The sequence below is a fragment of the Xiphophorus maculatus genome, chromosome 17 (assembly GCF_002775205.1).
Source record: "Xiphophorus maculatus strain JP 163 A chromosome 17, X_maculatus-5.0-male, whole genome shotgun sequence".
Classification (NCBI taxonomy): domain Eukaryota; kingdom Metazoa; phylum Chordata; class Actinopteri; order Cyprinodontiformes; family Poeciliidae; genus Xiphophorus; species Xiphophorus maculatus.
Window position 1 is genome coordinate 3,271,993 of NC_036459.1, and position 18,372 is coordinate 3,290,364.

Here is an 18,372-nt window from a genome sequence, read left to right on the forward strand (position 1 = left end):
AAAAAGACAGAAATTGTTATGGCTGGCAGTTTATTATCAGGCAAAAGAAGTTCAACATTCAACCATTTAATCGTCCAATCAGAACTCGTATCCAGAGATGTTGTCGACCTCCACTTTGTGGAAAATCAAATTTAATTTTTGGATGCATCTGCCGTTTTCTGAAATTCTCCTAAATCCATGTGGATGTACATCGCTGATCATTTCTGCTAATGCGCCAGTAGGAGAGGCAAGTTAGCGCTTTAGCATCTTTTCTAATTTTGAAAGTGATTCGTTAACACATTTAGCTCTGGCTAAATTATTTTTCTGGATAGGTTTTCTCCATGGAGATTTCTTCCTACCAGACCCAACCTTCACTTTAATTGGGGCAATGGAGTCAATAATATCTGAGACTTTAGACTGAAAGTCTTTCACCAACTTATCTACGTCATTACAGATTAAGGGTGAGGAAGAAGAGTAGATTTGATGAAAAGTTTCTGCTGTGTTGTCAGTGAGAGAACGTTTTGTGATGGTTGCTGTTTGTCCAAGTGGGTTAAAAGATAAAGAACTTTCAAAGATAACAGGAAGTGATGCGACAGGCGACATCAGTTACAGAGACATTGGAAATATTCACAGCCTTACTGATAACCAGGTCCAGTGTGTGTCCTTGAGTGTGTGTTGCTTGTTGTGTTAGACCAAAAGTCTCTAAAATATTAGCGAGCTTTTTTGCCCCTCTGTCTTGGGGGTTGTCAACATGAATGTTGAAATCACCAACAATTATTAAACAATCATAATCAATACATATAAGAGATAGAAGCTCATTCAAGTCAGTAAAGAAATTTTTCACGTTTGTTGGAGTTTTGTATAAAGTTAGTGTCAAAGTTCGTTTGTGGCCTTTAACCTCAATACCAAGATACTCAAAAGATTTATTTTCACCAGGAAAAGAAATCACTCTCGTTTTCTTGGGATTACAAACGTGACTGATTCCATTTACTGCCTCATCTCCAACAATAAGCACTCTTGGCATACCTTTCGTTTTCCTGGTGGTTGCTTTGTCCTTTGGAGCTTTGGGGGGTGGATGTGATGGACTTGCCTCATTGTTGATGTTTGAAGGCGAGGTTTCACTCAGAGGCTCAGGCTGTAATACAGAAAATCTGTTTTTCAGTGGGATTCCCAGAGGCAGAATGTTTTGAGGCCCGGGCTGGTCGCTCTGTCCTTGGGAGCGGGTCGGTGGAACCGTTTTGGTTGCAGCTGCTTGTTTGTTTTTCTTTGGTGGAGCAGGTGCTGAGGTTGAAGGTGGGTTTCGGCTCAGAGCCGGCCACGCTGATTCGTCCAGGTGAGGGGTTCTCCCTGTCAGTCGCCTCATCAGATCTGCGGTGTGAGACGTTTGTTTCGGCTTGGCACCCAGAGCGTTCCAGGGTGAGCTGCTTGGTGCGAGGCGTACGACCTCTCCGTTGATTTGAGGAAGAGTTGTTTCATTTCCACAGTTAGCGTTGATTTCAAAGTTCACCTCCAGCTGTTGAATCTTCATTTCTATAGACTGAAGTCGTTGTATAATACTGCTAATGTCCGTGGGGTCGGCTGGAGGCATTTTGTCCTGGTTCAACTTGGAGGTAAAGAAATGTAAGGTAAAAATAAAAGTAAGCAAACCCCCCAGTCCTTAGATTTGAAGTAATCCAGTTATGATGTCGATAATGTAAATATAACTATAAAATCTGTGACTTTAAAGATAACTGGCTGCCAGAGTTATCAGTGAGGACCAGAGAGAGCAGGATAAGCTGTTCCTCCTTCAGCTGGCAGAGTTTAGTCTCCTACTTTAGCATTAGTTTCCACAAAATACAATGTTAGTGTAGCGCTTTAGCATTAGCAGAACTAATGTTTATGATTAGTGCTTTTAGCTAACTTTTTAGCTAGCGGTGCCTAAAACAAGCGCCAGTGTTGCTTAACCTTTTAATTTTGATCAAGAAAGATGTTTTATCTCTGAGTGAAGTTTGGTGTTGAAATATTTAGCTGGATTGAGTTCAGTTTGAAGGAGGAGCTCAGCTTGTTCTGTGACATCCAATCAGAGCAGCTAGTAGCTCTGATAAACCTTTAGGACCTCTGCTGCCCATCAGTCTGTCACTGCGACCCGGACCGACATGCTGAGGCTGCTGCTCCTGCTGCTGTCCACATGGACGGGCTCAGCCATGGTCAGGTAGGACCAACAACAGCTTCTTATTCAGCCACAAGTTTACAAATGAGGTGAATCAAGATTAATACTTCCCCCTAAAATATCTAAAACTAAAGGTGTTGGGATCTCTTTATTTTATTTTATTTTATACAGAAAATGCAGATTTTAGTGATCAGATCCAGTGTTGTTCAAAGTGGGGGGCGCAGTACCCTGCGGGGCTTCAGGAGGCGATGAGGGGGTCACTGATTAAAAAAAATATTGAATTCTGTAAAATTTTATCATACTTTTTGTTTTATCTTATTCAATCTTTTTCCCCCCCAATATAAATTATAAGATAAAATAATTGATTTAAATTTTATTTCTGATTCATTCATCAAACTGCTTTGCTTCTCAAGCTAGCTGAGTAAGCAATAAATGTAAAAGTTTACAACAAAAAAGACCAACTCTGCTACAAAAGCCATAAGAACTGTATGAATAAAACACAATTTCATTTGATTAATATAAAATATATTTTCTTGTAATCAAAAAAGGAGATCTTGATGAAAACATTTATTATTTGGTAGTAAAGTCATAATATTAACTGATAACATGGCGACAGAGCCACTAAAATCAGATAATACAAGGCAACACTTGTGCTAAATGATGTAATAATTATTGAATAGTGAATAAAAAACATTAGAAAGTTGATGTTTCTTTACATATTTTTGGTTTGGGAACCCCTGATCTAGTCAAAGTTTTATCACCTCAGGGTTCCCTTGAGGCGGGTTCCCTCCATCCGTGCTCAGCTGAGAACTCAGGGTCTGCTGGAGAACTTCTTGAAGGACCACAGGCCGGACATGTTTAACCGCCGCTACGCTCAGTGCTTCCCACCCGGAACGCCGTCCCTCCGACTCAGACGCTCCAGTGAGAAGATCTACAACTTCATGGACGTAAGTGAAGCAACTGCTTAGAGTTTTTATGTTACAGACCAAAACAAAGAGATATTTCTGAACCTGAAAACCGACAATGCTAAACTAAATTCAATACACCTAATGAAAGCTTATCCATGCGTTACAATGGCCTAGTCAAAGTCCAGGACTAAATGATGTTCACTCCAAAGCATTGTCTTTGTTGCAGGGTTTCTTGAAATTTTTGAAAATGCTTGAATTTCAATTAAGTGCTTAGCATTCAAACTGCACAGTTTGGCAATAAAGTATTGTTTGATTAAAAGCTTAAATTTAAAAACTTTATTAAAAGTTGGAACCAGCTACATACCGCGTTGTTGTAGCACGTTAGCATTAGCTTCTGCTGAATACTGTTGTTGGTATTGCGCTTTAACATTAGTTTTCACTAAATACCATGTTGCGTTAGCATTTACTTAACTAAGTATCATGTTGATGTATTGCTTTAGTGTTGGCTTCCACCAAATGCTATGTTGCTGTAGCAATTTAGCATTAGCTTAAGCTAAATACCGTGTTGATGTATTGCTTTAGCATTAGCTTCCACTAAATAACATGTTGGTGTAGCACTTTAGCATTAGCATATGCTAAATACTGTGCTGGTGTAGCACTTTAGCATTAGCTAAACAAAGTATTAGCATAGTAGCAGTGGTTTTACTTAGTAAACTCTGGTGTTTTGTGTCCTAGGCTCAGTATTACGGTGAAATCAGCGTGGGGACTCCGCCGCAGAACTTCTCTGTGATTTTTGACACCGGATCGGCTGACCTCTGGGTCCCGTCATCGTACTGCGTCAGCCAGGCCTGTGGTACGCCATCAGAAACACACCGTGGAGCTTCTTTGGTAGACAACAGTCTACCAAAGAATCTGTACCAGGATATCTTCTAATATTAGTGGGATGTATTCTGGTCAGGACGGCATGACTTTGGTGTAGTTTGCTGCAAACTGATAAGAAGTTCAAGGTCTGTGTGTCACTGTAGCGTCCTGTCTGAGAGCATTCCTGTCTGTTTGCAGCATTGCACCGACGTTTCAAGGCCTTCGAATCCACAACTTTCCACCATGACGGACGGATATTTGGGATCCACTACGGATCGGGACACCTGATGGGAGTAATGGGTAGAGACACAGTGCAGGTCAGGTGTCCGTTTTGACCTGCGGAGATGTTTGTTCAACCTGGAGAGTAACTTTCTGCATTTCTTCCGGATGTGATTTGTTCCAGATCGGGGAAATGACCATCTTGAACCAAGAGTTTGGCGAATCCGTGTACGAACCAGGTTCTGCTTTTGTGACGGCAAAGTTTGATGGCGTTCTGGGACTGGCCTACCAATCATTGGCAGAGATCATGGGAAATCCCGTCTTTGACAACATGCTGGCGCAGAAGATAGTGGACCAGCCGGTATTCTCCTTCTACCTCAGCAGGTACATTTACACCTGCTTAGATCCTCAAAAGGCTCGTTGGGTGGTTGGTTGAAGATGGCTTTCCTTACCAATAAGGTAGTGATTGAAGGGTTTCCTAGACAAATCTCTATTAATTTACATGTACATAATTTGATTGGTCTTACCTTGAGTTCTGGTTTATGGTATGTTTGACACCAGGAACCTTTAAGACCATGACAGGGCTTAAAGGTCACCTACTATGAACAAGTTAGGATGCATGAGCCAAATAAAACAATCATTACATTTTTGCATAAAATCAGTTTTAGATAAAGATGCTTAGTACCTCCCAACTCAACATTTACACTTCTAAGTGAAAATATCTGCAAACTGGTGCACAATTATACAACCATACGTCTTTGAAAAGCAGAAGTGGTGCCTCCTGCACACCCAACAACAATACAGAAAGTGGTTTTTGGAAGGTAAGTCAACAACAAAGCACTTGTTTTTTCCAGCAGTCTCTGTACAGCGGTTAAACAAGCTGATCAAATATGCTGGATCTCCCTTTGGGTTGCTAGGTAACGGGCGGAACTCTGCTGGGGTTGCTAGGTAACGATGCAGTGCCCATAGATTGTGACTTAATATTGCGAAGGTTTATGAAACGACTCAATTTCCAGACACCAAAAAAACATGAACATTGATAAAACTAACTACTGGGTGTTTTTTTAAGCACTTGTTTTGTTTTTATTTGCGATTTATCGTATTTATTGAAACTTTTCTCTGTTTCTGCAGGAGAACGAGGACCAGCAATCCAGAAGGAGAACTGCTGCTGGGAGGAATAGATGAAGCGATGTACAACAGACCAATCAACTGGCTGCCTGTCACCGCAAAAGGATACTGGCAGATTAAGATGGAAAGGTAAATTAAGCTGCATTACGCTCTGCTACCACTAGGTGTCAGTAAAGAATGTAAGTGCTGCAGAAAATAAACATGGCCGTCTTGTTTCAGCGTGGCGGTGCAAGGCGTGAGCTCCTTCTGTAGCCGTGGATGTCATGCCATCGTTGATACTGGAACCTCCCTAATTGGGGGACCGACCAATGAGATCCTGAGTCTGCAGCAGCTGCTTGGAGCCACGCCCACAAATGTCGGAGAGGTGGGGCTCTTGAAACCCAGCGTGGGCATAATACGACGCTGTATTAACAAAAAAACTCAGAAAGTTAAAGATTGATCTCAAAATATTTTCCCGAACCAACTTTAAAATTTGAGTATCAAAAGTCAAAAATTTGCATGAAGAAAGTTTGAAATTTTCAGATTAATCTCAGAAATTTTCCAGAAGACATGTGGAAATTTCAAATATTTGTGAGAAAAAACCCCTGAAATTTTCAGAGTAATTTGAAATTTTCTAACCCCCCCCCCAAATTTGCAAGAAAAATATTTTTTCTTGGTCGCCAAGAAGTTCTAAAATTTTCAACTTTGAAATTTTTTAAGTTTCAAAAATCAAATATATTTTTGACTTTTGAAACCCAGAAAATTCCAAGTTTTTCATTCCAAATTTTCTATTGGGATCTTTGGTTATTTTTACAAATTAAAATCTGGAAAGTGTGGCATGCCTTTGAATTCAACCCCTTGGGTCAACACAGTTTCAGATATTTTGAGGCTTTTCTTTTCCAGCTTTTCTCATCTACACAATGAAATTTTCACCCATTTTGCAAATTTTTTTTTAAAAAATTTTCACAGATTCTAAGATGGATTTAACTTAGCTAAATGTTTTGTTTGTTTCAGTTTCTCATCGATTGTGCCCGATTGTCCAGTTTGCCTCAAGTCACATTCATCCTGGGTGGGAAGGAATACACGCTGACAGCAGAGCATTATGTTAGGAGGGTAAGGGCGCCGTCTGCTCTGCTGACGGAAACTTCAGCTTGTTGTTGGTTGTCATGTTCTTTGCTGATGACGTTTGCTTGTTTAAATGTTTATTTGGGTGTTTAAACCTTAATGATTTCTCCTGCTTGCTTTTTTGTCAAATTTTGACGTTAATATCAAGCAGAGATAAGAAGAGTAGACATAAAATGCAATTTTCAAATTAAATTAAAAGAACAAAGCAATTTTTGCCAAGCTTTTCTTTGTTGACAAAAATTGGATTGAACAGTTTTTCCCTTAATAAATAAAATTAGCTTTTGAAAATTGTCTTTTGTTTTTATTCAAATTCTTAAAATATGTTCTATGATTAGAAACATTTAAGAGTGACAAAAACACAGAAACAGTACGATTTAGAAGAGAAAGTTTGAATTATGAGAAAGAGTTTAAAATTAAAAAAGGAAAAAAAGCAACATAAAAATTTAATTATGGGGGAAAATGTCAAAATTATGAGAGGAAAGTTGGAGTTTTAAAAAATTTAATGAGAAAAAAGTTACAATTTTAATAAAAAGACAAAATTATGAGAAAGGAGAAAACTACAACAAAAATATGTGAAAAAAGTCAAAATTATGAGAAAAATTTAAAATGAGAAAATTAAAAGTTAAAATTATAAGGAAAAAAATATTGAAAAAGTTTAAATTATGAGTAAAAAATATTGAAAAAGCTCAACATTATGAGAAAATAAACTGTTAGAGAAAAAACCGTTTAACTTAAAAAGCAAAAACTGAAACTACTACGTGCAAATGAACAGAGAAATTATATTTTTAGAAAAGAAACATCTTGTTTGGAAAGAACTGCAGTTTAAACATTCTGCCTTTTATTAAAGATATTATTTCCATTTTGTTCTCAACATTTCAACTTTATTCTGTTATGAAAAACGAATAAAAATCCACTTAGTACTTCTTCATGGAAGCAGAATAAATTCGTAAAGCTGCGTAAAGCAAGAGTTTAGTAAAATGAAAAAGTTAAGCCTCCAACATCACATGTTTAACAAAGTGATAATTTGTCATGAACATCAGTTTTTATCCTCTTCCTTGTTGGCCTGCGGCCGTCAGGAGGCGTATGGCAACAAGGATCTGTGTTTCAGCGGCTTCGAGGCCATTGACATCATTTCCCCTGAAGGCCCGCTGTGGATTCTGGGAGATGTATTTCTGACTGAGTACTACAGCATCTTCGACAGAGGACTGGACCGGATCGGGCTTGCCCATGCCAGACACCCCACCGAATGATGAGTACTTCCTCTGGCACGAGGAGATAATAACTTTTTCTGTGCCTCTTCATGAAACAGGCTGAAGTTTTATTTTTAAGATAAATCTGGACATTTATCTTTTATGTTAAAGTTTCCTTAACAACCTATATTCACACTACAGCTGTGAGGTTTGCTCCCCTTTCCACTCAGTCACAATAATGAGGACTGCAGTCTTGCCTTTGACCACTAGATGGCGACCATGTGGATGACATTTTGGGCTGTTGGCGGCTAATTTAGCTTCCATCTTGTCATCTAATGTGTATTTAGATTAAAAACCATAAACCTGCTTGTCTTTTCTTTTATTGTTTACTTTTATGCTTTGTTCATTTTGTGTTGATCACCAATTTCTAATACATTTGGCTTGTTTACTTTTGTGTTTTTATTTAATTTTAGTGCAACTTCAATATAACCCATCATTGGGCATTTTAGATTAAAAAAAGGAGTAAATGTCCAGTAAAAAACGTTTACATTTCTAGAAAAAACATGGAAATTTAGGAGTTTGAAAAGTTGAAAATTTGCAAGAAAAAAAGTCAACGTTTGTGATTAACCTCAGAATGTTTCTAAAAAAAATCTTGAAAAGTTGAAAGTTTGAGAAAAAACTCGGACGTTTTTAGATTAACCTGAGAACCTTTCTAGAAAAATCCAGATTTCTTGAATTTGAAATTAAATTTTTCTAGAAAAATTTTTTTTTGGTGGAAATGTACTCCTTTCTTTTCTATCTAAAATGGCTCCACTACCCCTTTGTACCATCAAGACCCAATTAGAAAAATTGGCAAGAAATGCAGTAGATCCGCCTATAACAACAAACTGGCCAACCAAACTCAAACTCCTGACTCTGAAATAAACTGTTGGAAGTTGCCAGGTCTGTGTTTTTAGCTCAGGATTTGGATCAAAACCACGTTTAGCACCTCAAACAACCAGAATCCAGCTGTCTTCGTTTTCTTCTTCTTCTCCAGTTTTTGATGGCGGCTTGCATCCATCAATGTTGCACTTCTGCCATCTCTTGTATTTTAATACTCTTTTCCTTTCCTCAAATTCTCCTAATGAGGTCAGTATTTTTCAAAGAACGAAATATTCTCCATTTTCTCTCTTCTAATCCAAACTTTACGGCTGAGATTTTGCGTCTTTGAACTCGTCGTTCTGGTCCGTTTCCTCCTCATCGTCCTCGTTCCCCACTGTTCCCTGGAACTCGCCGTCGTAATCCGGTTCTGGCAGTTGGAGCGTGTTGGCAGTCGGACTGGGCGATCTGCGGGACTGATGCCGACCCAGGCCTCTTCTCCGGCGCCCCAGGCCTTTGGGACTCGGCAGGCTGCGGATCGACGCCTTGGAGCTCTGCCGGGAGAACTGCAGGGAGAACTGCCGGCCCCGCGGCCTGGTTGGCGGCCGGTTCTTCACGGTGACCGTCGTCCAGCGGAACTCCTTCGGTCCAAGTTGAGTTGGGGAACAACAAATGGAGTCGGTCCTAGAAATACTGAAGAGAGAAAGAGTTGGAGCAATAAAACACACAAGAGCTACAAGTATTTTTTTTAAAAAGTATTTAAACCTTCCAGAGTTGGGTAGTAATTAGCTAAACTTACTCAAATACGTTTACTTAAGTGAAACATTTTTTAATATCAAATGGCGTAATTATGTGGTCAATGAAAACTCGGTTACTGTGGTTCCCTAAAGTCTGAAGGATTTCGTAATGGCTTTCCTCTTCAGACGGATGTCAATCATCTGACCTGTTTTTGGATTTCTTTAGAGGAGGGCAGGAAACACTTATTTTCAAAATCTTTTCACCTACTTCATGTTGTATTCGTGAGATTTTCTTGATTAGCCAGACTTTGGTGAAATTACCAGAAGATGTCTAAGCAGTTGAATCAATGGTCACCTTGTAGTTTCCACGTTTGGTTGTTCCTCAGTTGGGGAGTGATCCAGACCGTTCTGATGTTTCCCAAAAGAGTCCCCATTGTGACAGGCATCAGAGAACAATGGCGGGCTGACAACCAGCCGTGGGAAAACAACTGAGGATGAACTCTCAGGTGACGGCGGGTTGCTGTTGACCTCCCTTAAGGTGGACAGGGTGTCCAGAGACGATGGAGGGATGGCTAAGGAACAGGGTGGAACCATGTCCGCCGAGCCTGCGTTCCCCCTGACAGAATTTTACCAGAAAAATTAAAACCATGAAAAACATCTGAATATTACTACCGGATTGTGTTTAAGGCGCCGATACCTGAAGTCCAGGAAGAAGCTGCTAGTTGCGTCGCTGCTGTGCCGCTTGAAGATGGGTCGAGGATGTCGGAGGTCAGGAGGTTCCTGAACACTGAGCAAGCGTCGGACTCGACCCAGAACCTGAAAACAATAAAACAATAATCACATGAAATTCTTCAGTTCCCACAAGTCTCAACAGGAAGTGATCCTCACCACTGAACCGCCATCTTGGTAGGCAAAGGAAAAGCATAGATCAGGGGTATTAAAACTTTTTTGGACCAAAATTGTTGAGTCAAAAGGACTTTAGAACCAAAGAAGAAGTTCTTTTACCTGCTTAACAACAAAGCATTGGTGCTTTAAGTAAACAACAACAAAAAAGTAGTTAGATTGTTTTGTACATTATTCCAGATCCAACACGATCTTGTTTTTAAATCTAAAGAATCATAAACTAAATATTAATGATGGTTTATTTATGCTCTCTAGATGTTAGCCACCAATTTTTTATTTTATTTATCATTTAATTGGGTATAAATGTGAGGCTGCCCAAATTTATTACATTTATAAAAGATTGTATTTTCTTCTGTTTTTTTCTTTTTGTAGCTTGTTTTTTTTCCATTAAGCCTTAAATGTATTAGAAAAACACACATTTAGTCACATTCCTGTTCTTATATTTTCTCTACACTCCTAATATTAGGATAAAATAATTAAGAAGATGTAAAATATTATAAAATATAAGGCGTAGCTTTACCGACTCTTGTCGTCGAGTCAGCAGAGGCTCCTGCTGCTGCGGTCGACAGTCTGAAACCTCACATTCATCAAGCTGCAGGATGTCAGAAAGTCTGCAAAAATTATGCATATAAACCTTGTTAAAATGATGAAAATAAACTCACTTATTCTCCAAATCAACGTATAAACATAATGAACGAAGGGTTATGTTGGTCAATTTGACCCCATGTCGGTGGTGGAGCCGAGGAAAGAGGGGATGCAGTAATCTGCAGCAGCCAGAGTGTACGGCGGACGAGCGTCGCTGTCGTTCCAGTAAACGTCTTTGGTCATGTGAGGAAGGTTCATGTGCATTTCGTCCACCGCCAGCAGAGACACCTGGAGGAACAGGTGAGCCAAAGCTGAACCAAACGTTTTCCTCCTTTTCAGGAAGTCTGAAGATTATTCACAATGCACATATGTTTTTATGTTCCAGATTAAATAAAATTCTGTTTAGTTTCTAAAATTAATTTCAGAAAAAAGCATGTTACAAAAGTTTCCAAAGAAAGTAAAAAGAAAATGAAAAAAACAAAACAAGTAGTAATCCAGAGACAATGCCAAGTTATCTAATTTATTTTGATAACTTTGTAAACATGGGTTTGTCCTATTATAAATAGCTATTGTTATGTATTTTTAGTTTAGAGTTAATTTAAATATTGTGCCCAAAACTGATTAAAGTTTGAAAATATACCAGAACTAAACTGGGATGTAGTAGTAAAGTAACTCCCATTTAAGTCTTGTAGACAATGTTGAGATGTTAAGTTGCTTAGTAGGTTACTATGGAGCTAAATTAGGGCCATAAAGACAAAAATTTTAACTGAAATAAAACTTGAGTCTGAAAATTAGTTTTGAAAATTTTTTTAAAATGTCATATCCTTTTTTTCCAGATTCAAATCTTTATTTTCAGCATAATTTTGTTCAGTTACAAAACTTTTATGTTTTAGTTTAAAACTTTTTTTGCCGTTTCAAAATAATTTTTCATTTTACTTTTTGTTCTTTTTAACAAACTTTCTGTCCCCAATTTAGCTCTTTAGTTACCAATCAAAACCTACCATTTGTTCTAAAGCCTAGATTATTGCATGAACATTTAATAAATACCTTTTAATATTTACTGATAGATATTTTTTTCTATTTTAGTAACTTATTTACCTTTAAAAAAACAGCTAAAGGTTGATTAATATTGGGAAACTGGTCAGATTTGAGATTCATCAATAAAAATTTGCATTTATGCTGAATAACAAAAAATTTGGTTAATTAATTTTGAATTTTGGTATTCTCTAAATTACAACATGAACGAGACAAATTGTTCCAGAAAGTAAAGAAATCTGAATGAACTGAACTGGAAGCGCTTTTATTTTGATATTCTTAGCAGGAAGTGTCTTGTAACGTAGCCGTTAGCTTAGCAGCGAGAAATTGTCGGCGGTAAGTCACGTTTATTTTGTTCTTACATGAGGCAAAGTAATTTAATACAGCGTTAAATTGAAGAAACATTAATGTGGTCATTATTATAAAGCTACAGCGAACATAAACATATTGTTCTGAGCCGTTAACATCCCATAATAACCCACCGACATCATTAGCTAATAATCAAGCCTGCTTCCAATTGCTTTCTCCCTGATAGACATTATTAGTAAAATAAAAACAAATGCCGCCATCTTTTGCCACCTACTGGGCAGAAAATAATTAAGATATTATTAAGATTTTATTTTTAAGTTGCTGACCTGAAGGTTTCTGTCGATGATCCAGTTGGCCTCGAAGTCATCATCATCTTCTCCAAATGGGTTAATCAGTTGCTCTGCTACCTGAGAAAATACAAATATCACTTGATTCAGACTTATAACAAACTTTTTCTGGTTGTTTTCTGGCTTCTCTGGTGCTGAAAACTGACAGATCAAGGCTAGTTTCATCTCTTTTTTAATCTATTTACTTTAGATTAAAGTAGGTATGAAAGCCTAGGCCATAGCATCTGGTCATTTAAACTTTTTTTTGACATTTGCCAAATATCTCAACACAACAGCTTTACATTATTGTGCAGATTAATGTACAGCAGTAGTGGGCACAATTACACTAGTATGCTGTAAGCTAAGCTAACTTTCTGAAGCGAAAACAACTTGGGTAGGCATGTAATGAAAAATTTGAGCCTCTTTGAGGACATGTGTCATTTAATTTTGCTCTTTAACATTAACTTTCATTAAATATGATTTTAGAGTATGTTAGCATTAGCAGAAGAAATGTTTACAATTAGTGTTTTAGAGTTAGCGCACTAATTTTTGCGCTAACCCTGACTACTTTCTTAGCATGATTAGCAAATCTTGCATATTTTAATTCTGTTTTCTTAGTTTTAAAACTTTTCACTTACTTTACCTTTATAGATTCAAGGTTATTTTTACAACCTGTAGTTAAGGAATTGTTATCAAACCTTAAGCCAGCCACAGTAGAAAAAAAACTGCAGCAGGGTGAAGATGGGGACGTAAAGGTCGAGGTCGTGGCCGGGGTGACCCTGAGTAGGGTCGAGGAACTGCCGACCAATTAGACAGGCGAAGAAGAAGGTGTAGACAGCAAGAGTGACGACCTGAAGACAGAAAGACGGATTTCACAAACAGTGCATCCCACCCAGAGCTCTGATTTGGTTACAGTGATTACCCCTGATGAGATTACACGAGCTGCATCCGTTTTTCAGGACTGACCTGCGTATAAACCAGCGGGACGCCGACCCAGTCATAGCCGAAAAGAGTCGCACACCACGTCCTGAACAGATTCATCTCCTGAGCACAGACAGGAAGCAGCTGTTTGTCACCAGCTACAGACCTCAGATTTTTGTAAGCTGATACAGTAAATGGAAAAACGCCGTCATCCGTCTCTCTGGAGCAAACCCAGTGTCATATTATACCCACATTGCTGGTTTCTGTGGTCGCTACGTGGGATATAAATGGGTTTGTGATTGCAGTAGAGCTTTTTATCTCAAAAATAATGTTTTCAAATGTAATGTTGAAAGAGTTTTTAAAATCCCGGTAAATCATCAATATCTATTTTAAAACAAAGAACTCATTAAACGTTTAATTCTGCATGTTGGTACTTTTTGTAGAGTAAATTTGGGCAAATTGGAAAGTTATTATTCATACGCATTTTATTTCTTTTGATTTCAGACGTTAGTGAAAAGATGCTTTTTTTGTAACATGTTCGAGCCACTTATTTATAGTTTTAGCTGAATTATTTAGGAATTTAGCAAGTTTAAAGGATTATAAAATTTACAATTAAATACTTTATACCAATTATTTTTTTATGGATCTGTGTATGTACTGGGTTCTGTGGTTTCTAGCAGATTTAGCAAGAATGATTCTCTTAAACAGATGTAAATTCATTTCTGTTTTCTAGTTTTACTTTTGCAAATCACACTAATAATTGGATCAAAAGACATCAAATAATTATTCAAATAATTATTGATTGTATTTAGCATTATTGTTATGAAGAACACGCAGGCAAAACCTATTTTAATCCAAATGTTTTTAAATATTATTCTTGACAGAATAGAAGTGACATTCTGGAAGCTTAAAACTCATAAAGTTTTGGCCAAATTTGTCCCCTGAGTGACATTTTAATAACTTTGTGTAATTAAAAATGGGCACAGCTCTACAGCGCCCCCTAGCGTGAGATAGAAAGCTGATATTTGGTACATAGGCAGAATCCTTTGAAACAAGACAAGAAATCTCTTGGAGGTATGCCCTAAACCTAACAGAAAGTCGGCCATTTTGGATCAAACGGTCATTTTTGGATGTTTCTCACTTTTTATATATGTCAAATTTTAACAAACTTCTGGGGATTTTGAACTATTGGCTTTATATATCAATATTTATGTGGATATGGCCTTAAGGCATTGGCGATTAAAAGATATCAAAAGCTCAACCGACGCTCTGACAGAGTTAATCTCACGTTCAGAATATTCTGCAGGTCGATGCTGTCTTGGATGCGTCCTTCCTGCCGGGCTTTAGATGCCAGGTTGGAGAACCAGACAACAGGTATCCAGTACTTCAGGTGAGGAGAACGGACGTTCTCAAACACCTTCCTCTCCTCAGGAGTCATGAAACCTGCCGATGAAAGGACGCATTAACCAAACTTTCTCCTTTGGATGTTGATGTTTTGAAAAGAGAATCAACCTCTGATTCGAAACGTAATTATTGTAAAATCAACCGACTCATTTGAATTTTCTTTGTGTTGTGGAGCCTCTGAGATTTTAACTCTTAATTGAATCTGTTGCTCACAGTCCTGCTCTAATTGCTCATTAACGAGCCGATCTCAAATGCCTCATCAGGAACAGACAGAACCAGGAAAGATGCAACCCTTCATCTGTCATTCACCATTTTGAGTTTGGACTCAAACATTAATAATCCAAACAAATTGCTTCACACCTGCCTCAACCACATGATCGATGGTTGGGAATCGCTTGCAGACGGCCGTACTGACGGAGCGGAAGATGAGCAGCGATGTCAGGTTGATGTAGCGAACCAGCGTCCGTCGGAGAAGGCGTCCGTATTCATCTTTACCGTGAACACAACTAAAGGAAGCAGAGAAAACAAACACGATGAAGTGAAATAACTGCTGAAGGAAACGATTTGAAAACCTCTGAAAACACTGAGCGCAACTTCCTTCTACACAAAATGGATACAACAAAAGAGCGGCGTCAGATGTTAGCAGTTGGAGGATTTCTCTTTTGTTTTTGGTAAAACACCAGGAGCCATTTCTCCCGTTAGCGCTGGTTTCTTGTGTTTGTTTTGGTTTTATTTACCCAGACAAATTTGCAATGTTTGCATTCGAGCCAATGCGTCCATTGGTTCGATTGGTTGCAGTGAAGCCAGAATTGAGCCCAGACCGAGGCATGTAGACCGACCAGAATTAGCTTATTTGGTTAAATTTTGCATCCACGCCTCACGAAATGAATCAGACTCATAGACAAACGAACTGGACATTTATCAAAGAGGACTAAACATGGTTGGTGGTGTGAGCTCACCTTTACTTACCTGGAGATGAGGAACATGAGTCTGTCTGTCCAGGGAAGATTAACGAACTGATTCCACCATCGATTTACCACCAAAGTGACATAAAAACCTAAAAAATTCAAAGAATACTCAGATTCCTCATCCTGTCTCAAAAGTAGAACACATTAAAAAAAAAATTAAAGTAGGAAGAATACTAATCATGTTTTTATTAATTTATAGCAACCACCTAAGAGAAACTTTAACTTATTTAAAGTTAAAGCATCCATGTTACATCCACAGTGCCAGAGTGAGTGAGTTTGAACAAAATCGAGGAAAAACTAATCCTGCTTTTAGTTTTCTGTGTTCTTTAATGATCTGTTTCCATTGGTACTCTGCTAATGAGGCAATCAAAACCCCATCAGTCTCTGCACGGCTCTGCTTTCTCTGGAAGCACAAAACATGCTGGTAAATTTCAGACATTTGTGCTTCTTACGCCAAAGTGCCCATTTTTTCATTCTTGCGGAACAAGATGTCCAACAACTCAGATGAAATTGATGTCCGTATTTGAGCAGAAATATTTATAATAGTCTTACTAACTTAAAATTTACTCACGATGTTTCTACTTCCCCATTTAATCCATATATACAAAATAATAATGACCAAATTAATAAAGGACATAAAAACCCATAGAAAGCCAAAAATATAGCTTATATTTGTCAATATTTAGAAAGAAAGAAAAACTCATTTATTTTAAAAGTGCTATCTGGATGGAAAATGCAAACATTATAAACACATATACAATATCATATTAATAAAACTCCCTATAAAATTAATTTTGGGAAGCAAACGTATACCCAGGACGAAGGTGACGGGGATCTGCTCGGCGTATCTGTCGCAGTAAATGGAAAGTTTCTCAAATAATCTCTTCTGCTGCTCTGAGAGGACGAGTCTGCAGGACGGAGAAGACGCCATCATGGAAAAAACAGAAACGTTTGTTGAATTAAAGCGAAAACAACAATAACTGAGACAAAGGAAGACAGTTTTGTTGCAGGATGTTTGTGCTGCCAGTTTTTCTTCAGTAGCTGACCAAATTTAGCAAACTATTTGATTTATTGTAGAGAAACTCTTTTTAAATACAAAATAATCTGAAGATTTTGAAGTTCTCACTTCCTAATAAAATCTCAGTCATTTTCAGGGCATTAAATACTTGATGGAAAAGCTCCTATGTTGATGAATTGGTCAATAATACAGACATGCAACAACATAGAAGAGACAGAAAAGAGACTTCAATGCAAATTAGTGGAGGCACTTGATTAAAATTTTTAATCAAATTAATTGCAATGCCTGTTATTAATCGCAAAAGATGTATTGACACAAATTAGCTACATTTCCAATTAAAAAACAAATTTTTCTGCTAAATTATTGAATAAATAGACATGAGCTCAAGATCAAATACATGTAATATGTTTAATCTGTTATATTTAGAAATCACATTGGTGCAAAGTGTTTTAGGAACCTCTGAACTTTCACGGAACTCCTTTAGAAATGTGGATGCTAATATTAGCATTGGGGACGTCAGTGCTGCTGCTACATGTTTAGCATTGAGATGCTATTTTAGACCCGAATAGGTTCACCAATAGGCTAACTTCTGTCAGCACAACTTGAACACAATAATAGTTTTTTTGAGCGCCCAATCAGATCGATTTTAGAAGCAAAAATGAGCCCCGAGTGAAGCAGCTGCTAGTGGATGTCACTTGTGCGACAGACTTACTGGCGTACCAGAAACGTATGAATACAGAAGTTCCTGAACTTTTTGTATATTAAAAAAACAACAACTAATTGCATTAATTAAGATTTTTAATGCGTCAAAATCTTTGTAATTATTCATTAATACAAATGCATGCCACACTTTTCAGAAAACTCAAATTGTGACATGAAGAAATTTAAACCAGTTTCATGAATACCAGTACGTTTTTGATCATTTGTTTAGCTCTTTTGTAAAATATTTGAACGCATGAGATACTGCAGCCAATCAGCAGAGGATGATCCAGATATTTCACAGGATCAAGAAATTTTCATACTTTTTCTAGATTTCTTTACATTTCAGCATCTGACCCACAAAATAAACTTGACAGAGACTTTTGGACCCTAACTAAAGCTTGTTAAACACGGACGCAGCTACAATGCAAACACAATATTACTTTTATGCTTTTATGACAGTTTATTTCGTCTATTTAAAGTGTGTAATTAGTTTTTTGAAGTGTGTGACCTGTAAACGAGGCTGAGGACGGTGTAGAGCAGAGCAAACAGGATGAACTCCCGGTACAGCAGCTTGTAGATGCTCCCCTTCCAGCGCAGCAGCAGCCGGTGGAAACTCAGGAAGGTGGCGTTGGCTACTTTACTGGAATAAGTGACGGTCATCCTGAGACGGCAACCTGAATCCTCAGGACTTTGACGCTCCCACTAGCTTCTCATGACTCTTATTTCCTGTTTACTTAAGACTACTGCAGCAAAATTAATCCAAACAATCATCTTCAGTTCCGTTTCAGAGCTGCTTTCCATCAAACTGCTGTCCAGATTTGTTTTTGCTCCAACCCAACCCCTTCTCTCTCGCTCCTGTTTCTCTTCATCATGATGCTGTCCAGTTGCCCAGTAATGTAAGGCAGCACACACACACAAGCACACACACTGTGGGTTATATTGATGAGCCACTGGGCTAAATGTGGTCATGTTTCAGCAGTGTGTGTTGGCATAGACAGCTGTGGAGGTAAACGTGCAAAAACAGAAACACAGTCAGTGGCAGAAAATAGATGAAAGCAGCTGGTTAGA

At 38.0% G+C, this 18,372-nt stretch overlaps 2 protein-coding genes across 2 annotated transcripts; one reads left to right on the forward strand and one right to left on the reverse strand.

Annotated features, from left to right (window-relative positions):
* The first annotated feature begins 1,991 nt into the window (after positions 1-1,991).
* Positions 1,992-7,904, forward strand: LOC102238257 (cathepsin E-like). The gene is made up of 9 exons (XM_014474347.2): positions 1,992-2,170; positions 2,895-3,075; positions 3,772-3,889; positions 4,096-4,214; positions 4,301-4,500; positions 5,248-5,373; positions 5,464-5,608; positions 6,238-6,336; positions 7,425-7,904. Exons 1-9 carry the CDS (start codon positions 2,115-2,117, stop codon positions 7,596-7,598), a joined length of 1,218 nt encoding a protein of 405 aa, XP_014329833.1. The 5' UTR covers positions 1,992-2,114; the 3' UTR covers positions 7,599-7,904.
* An 812-nt stretch (positions 7,905-8,716) lies between these two features.
* Positions 8,717-18,218, reverse strand: best3 (bestrophin 3). The gene is made up of 13 exons (XM_005813614.2): positions 17,813-18,218; positions 16,398-16,492; positions 15,586-15,673; positions 14,977-15,122; positions 14,501-14,655; positions 13,258-13,335; positions 12,990-13,142; positions 12,292-12,372; positions 10,758-10,909; positions 10,557-10,647; positions 9,831-9,949; positions 9,489-9,749; positions 8,717-9,089 (listed from the first exon to the last, which is right to left on the reverse strand). The coding sequence occupies exons 1-13, from the start codon at positions 17,962-17,964 to the stop codon at positions 8,723-8,725; spliced, it is 1,938 nt and encodes a 645-aa protein (XP_005813671.1). The 5' UTR covers positions 17,965-18,218; the 3' UTR covers positions 8,717-8,722.
* Between the last annotated feature and the right edge of the window lie 154 nt (positions 18,219-18,372).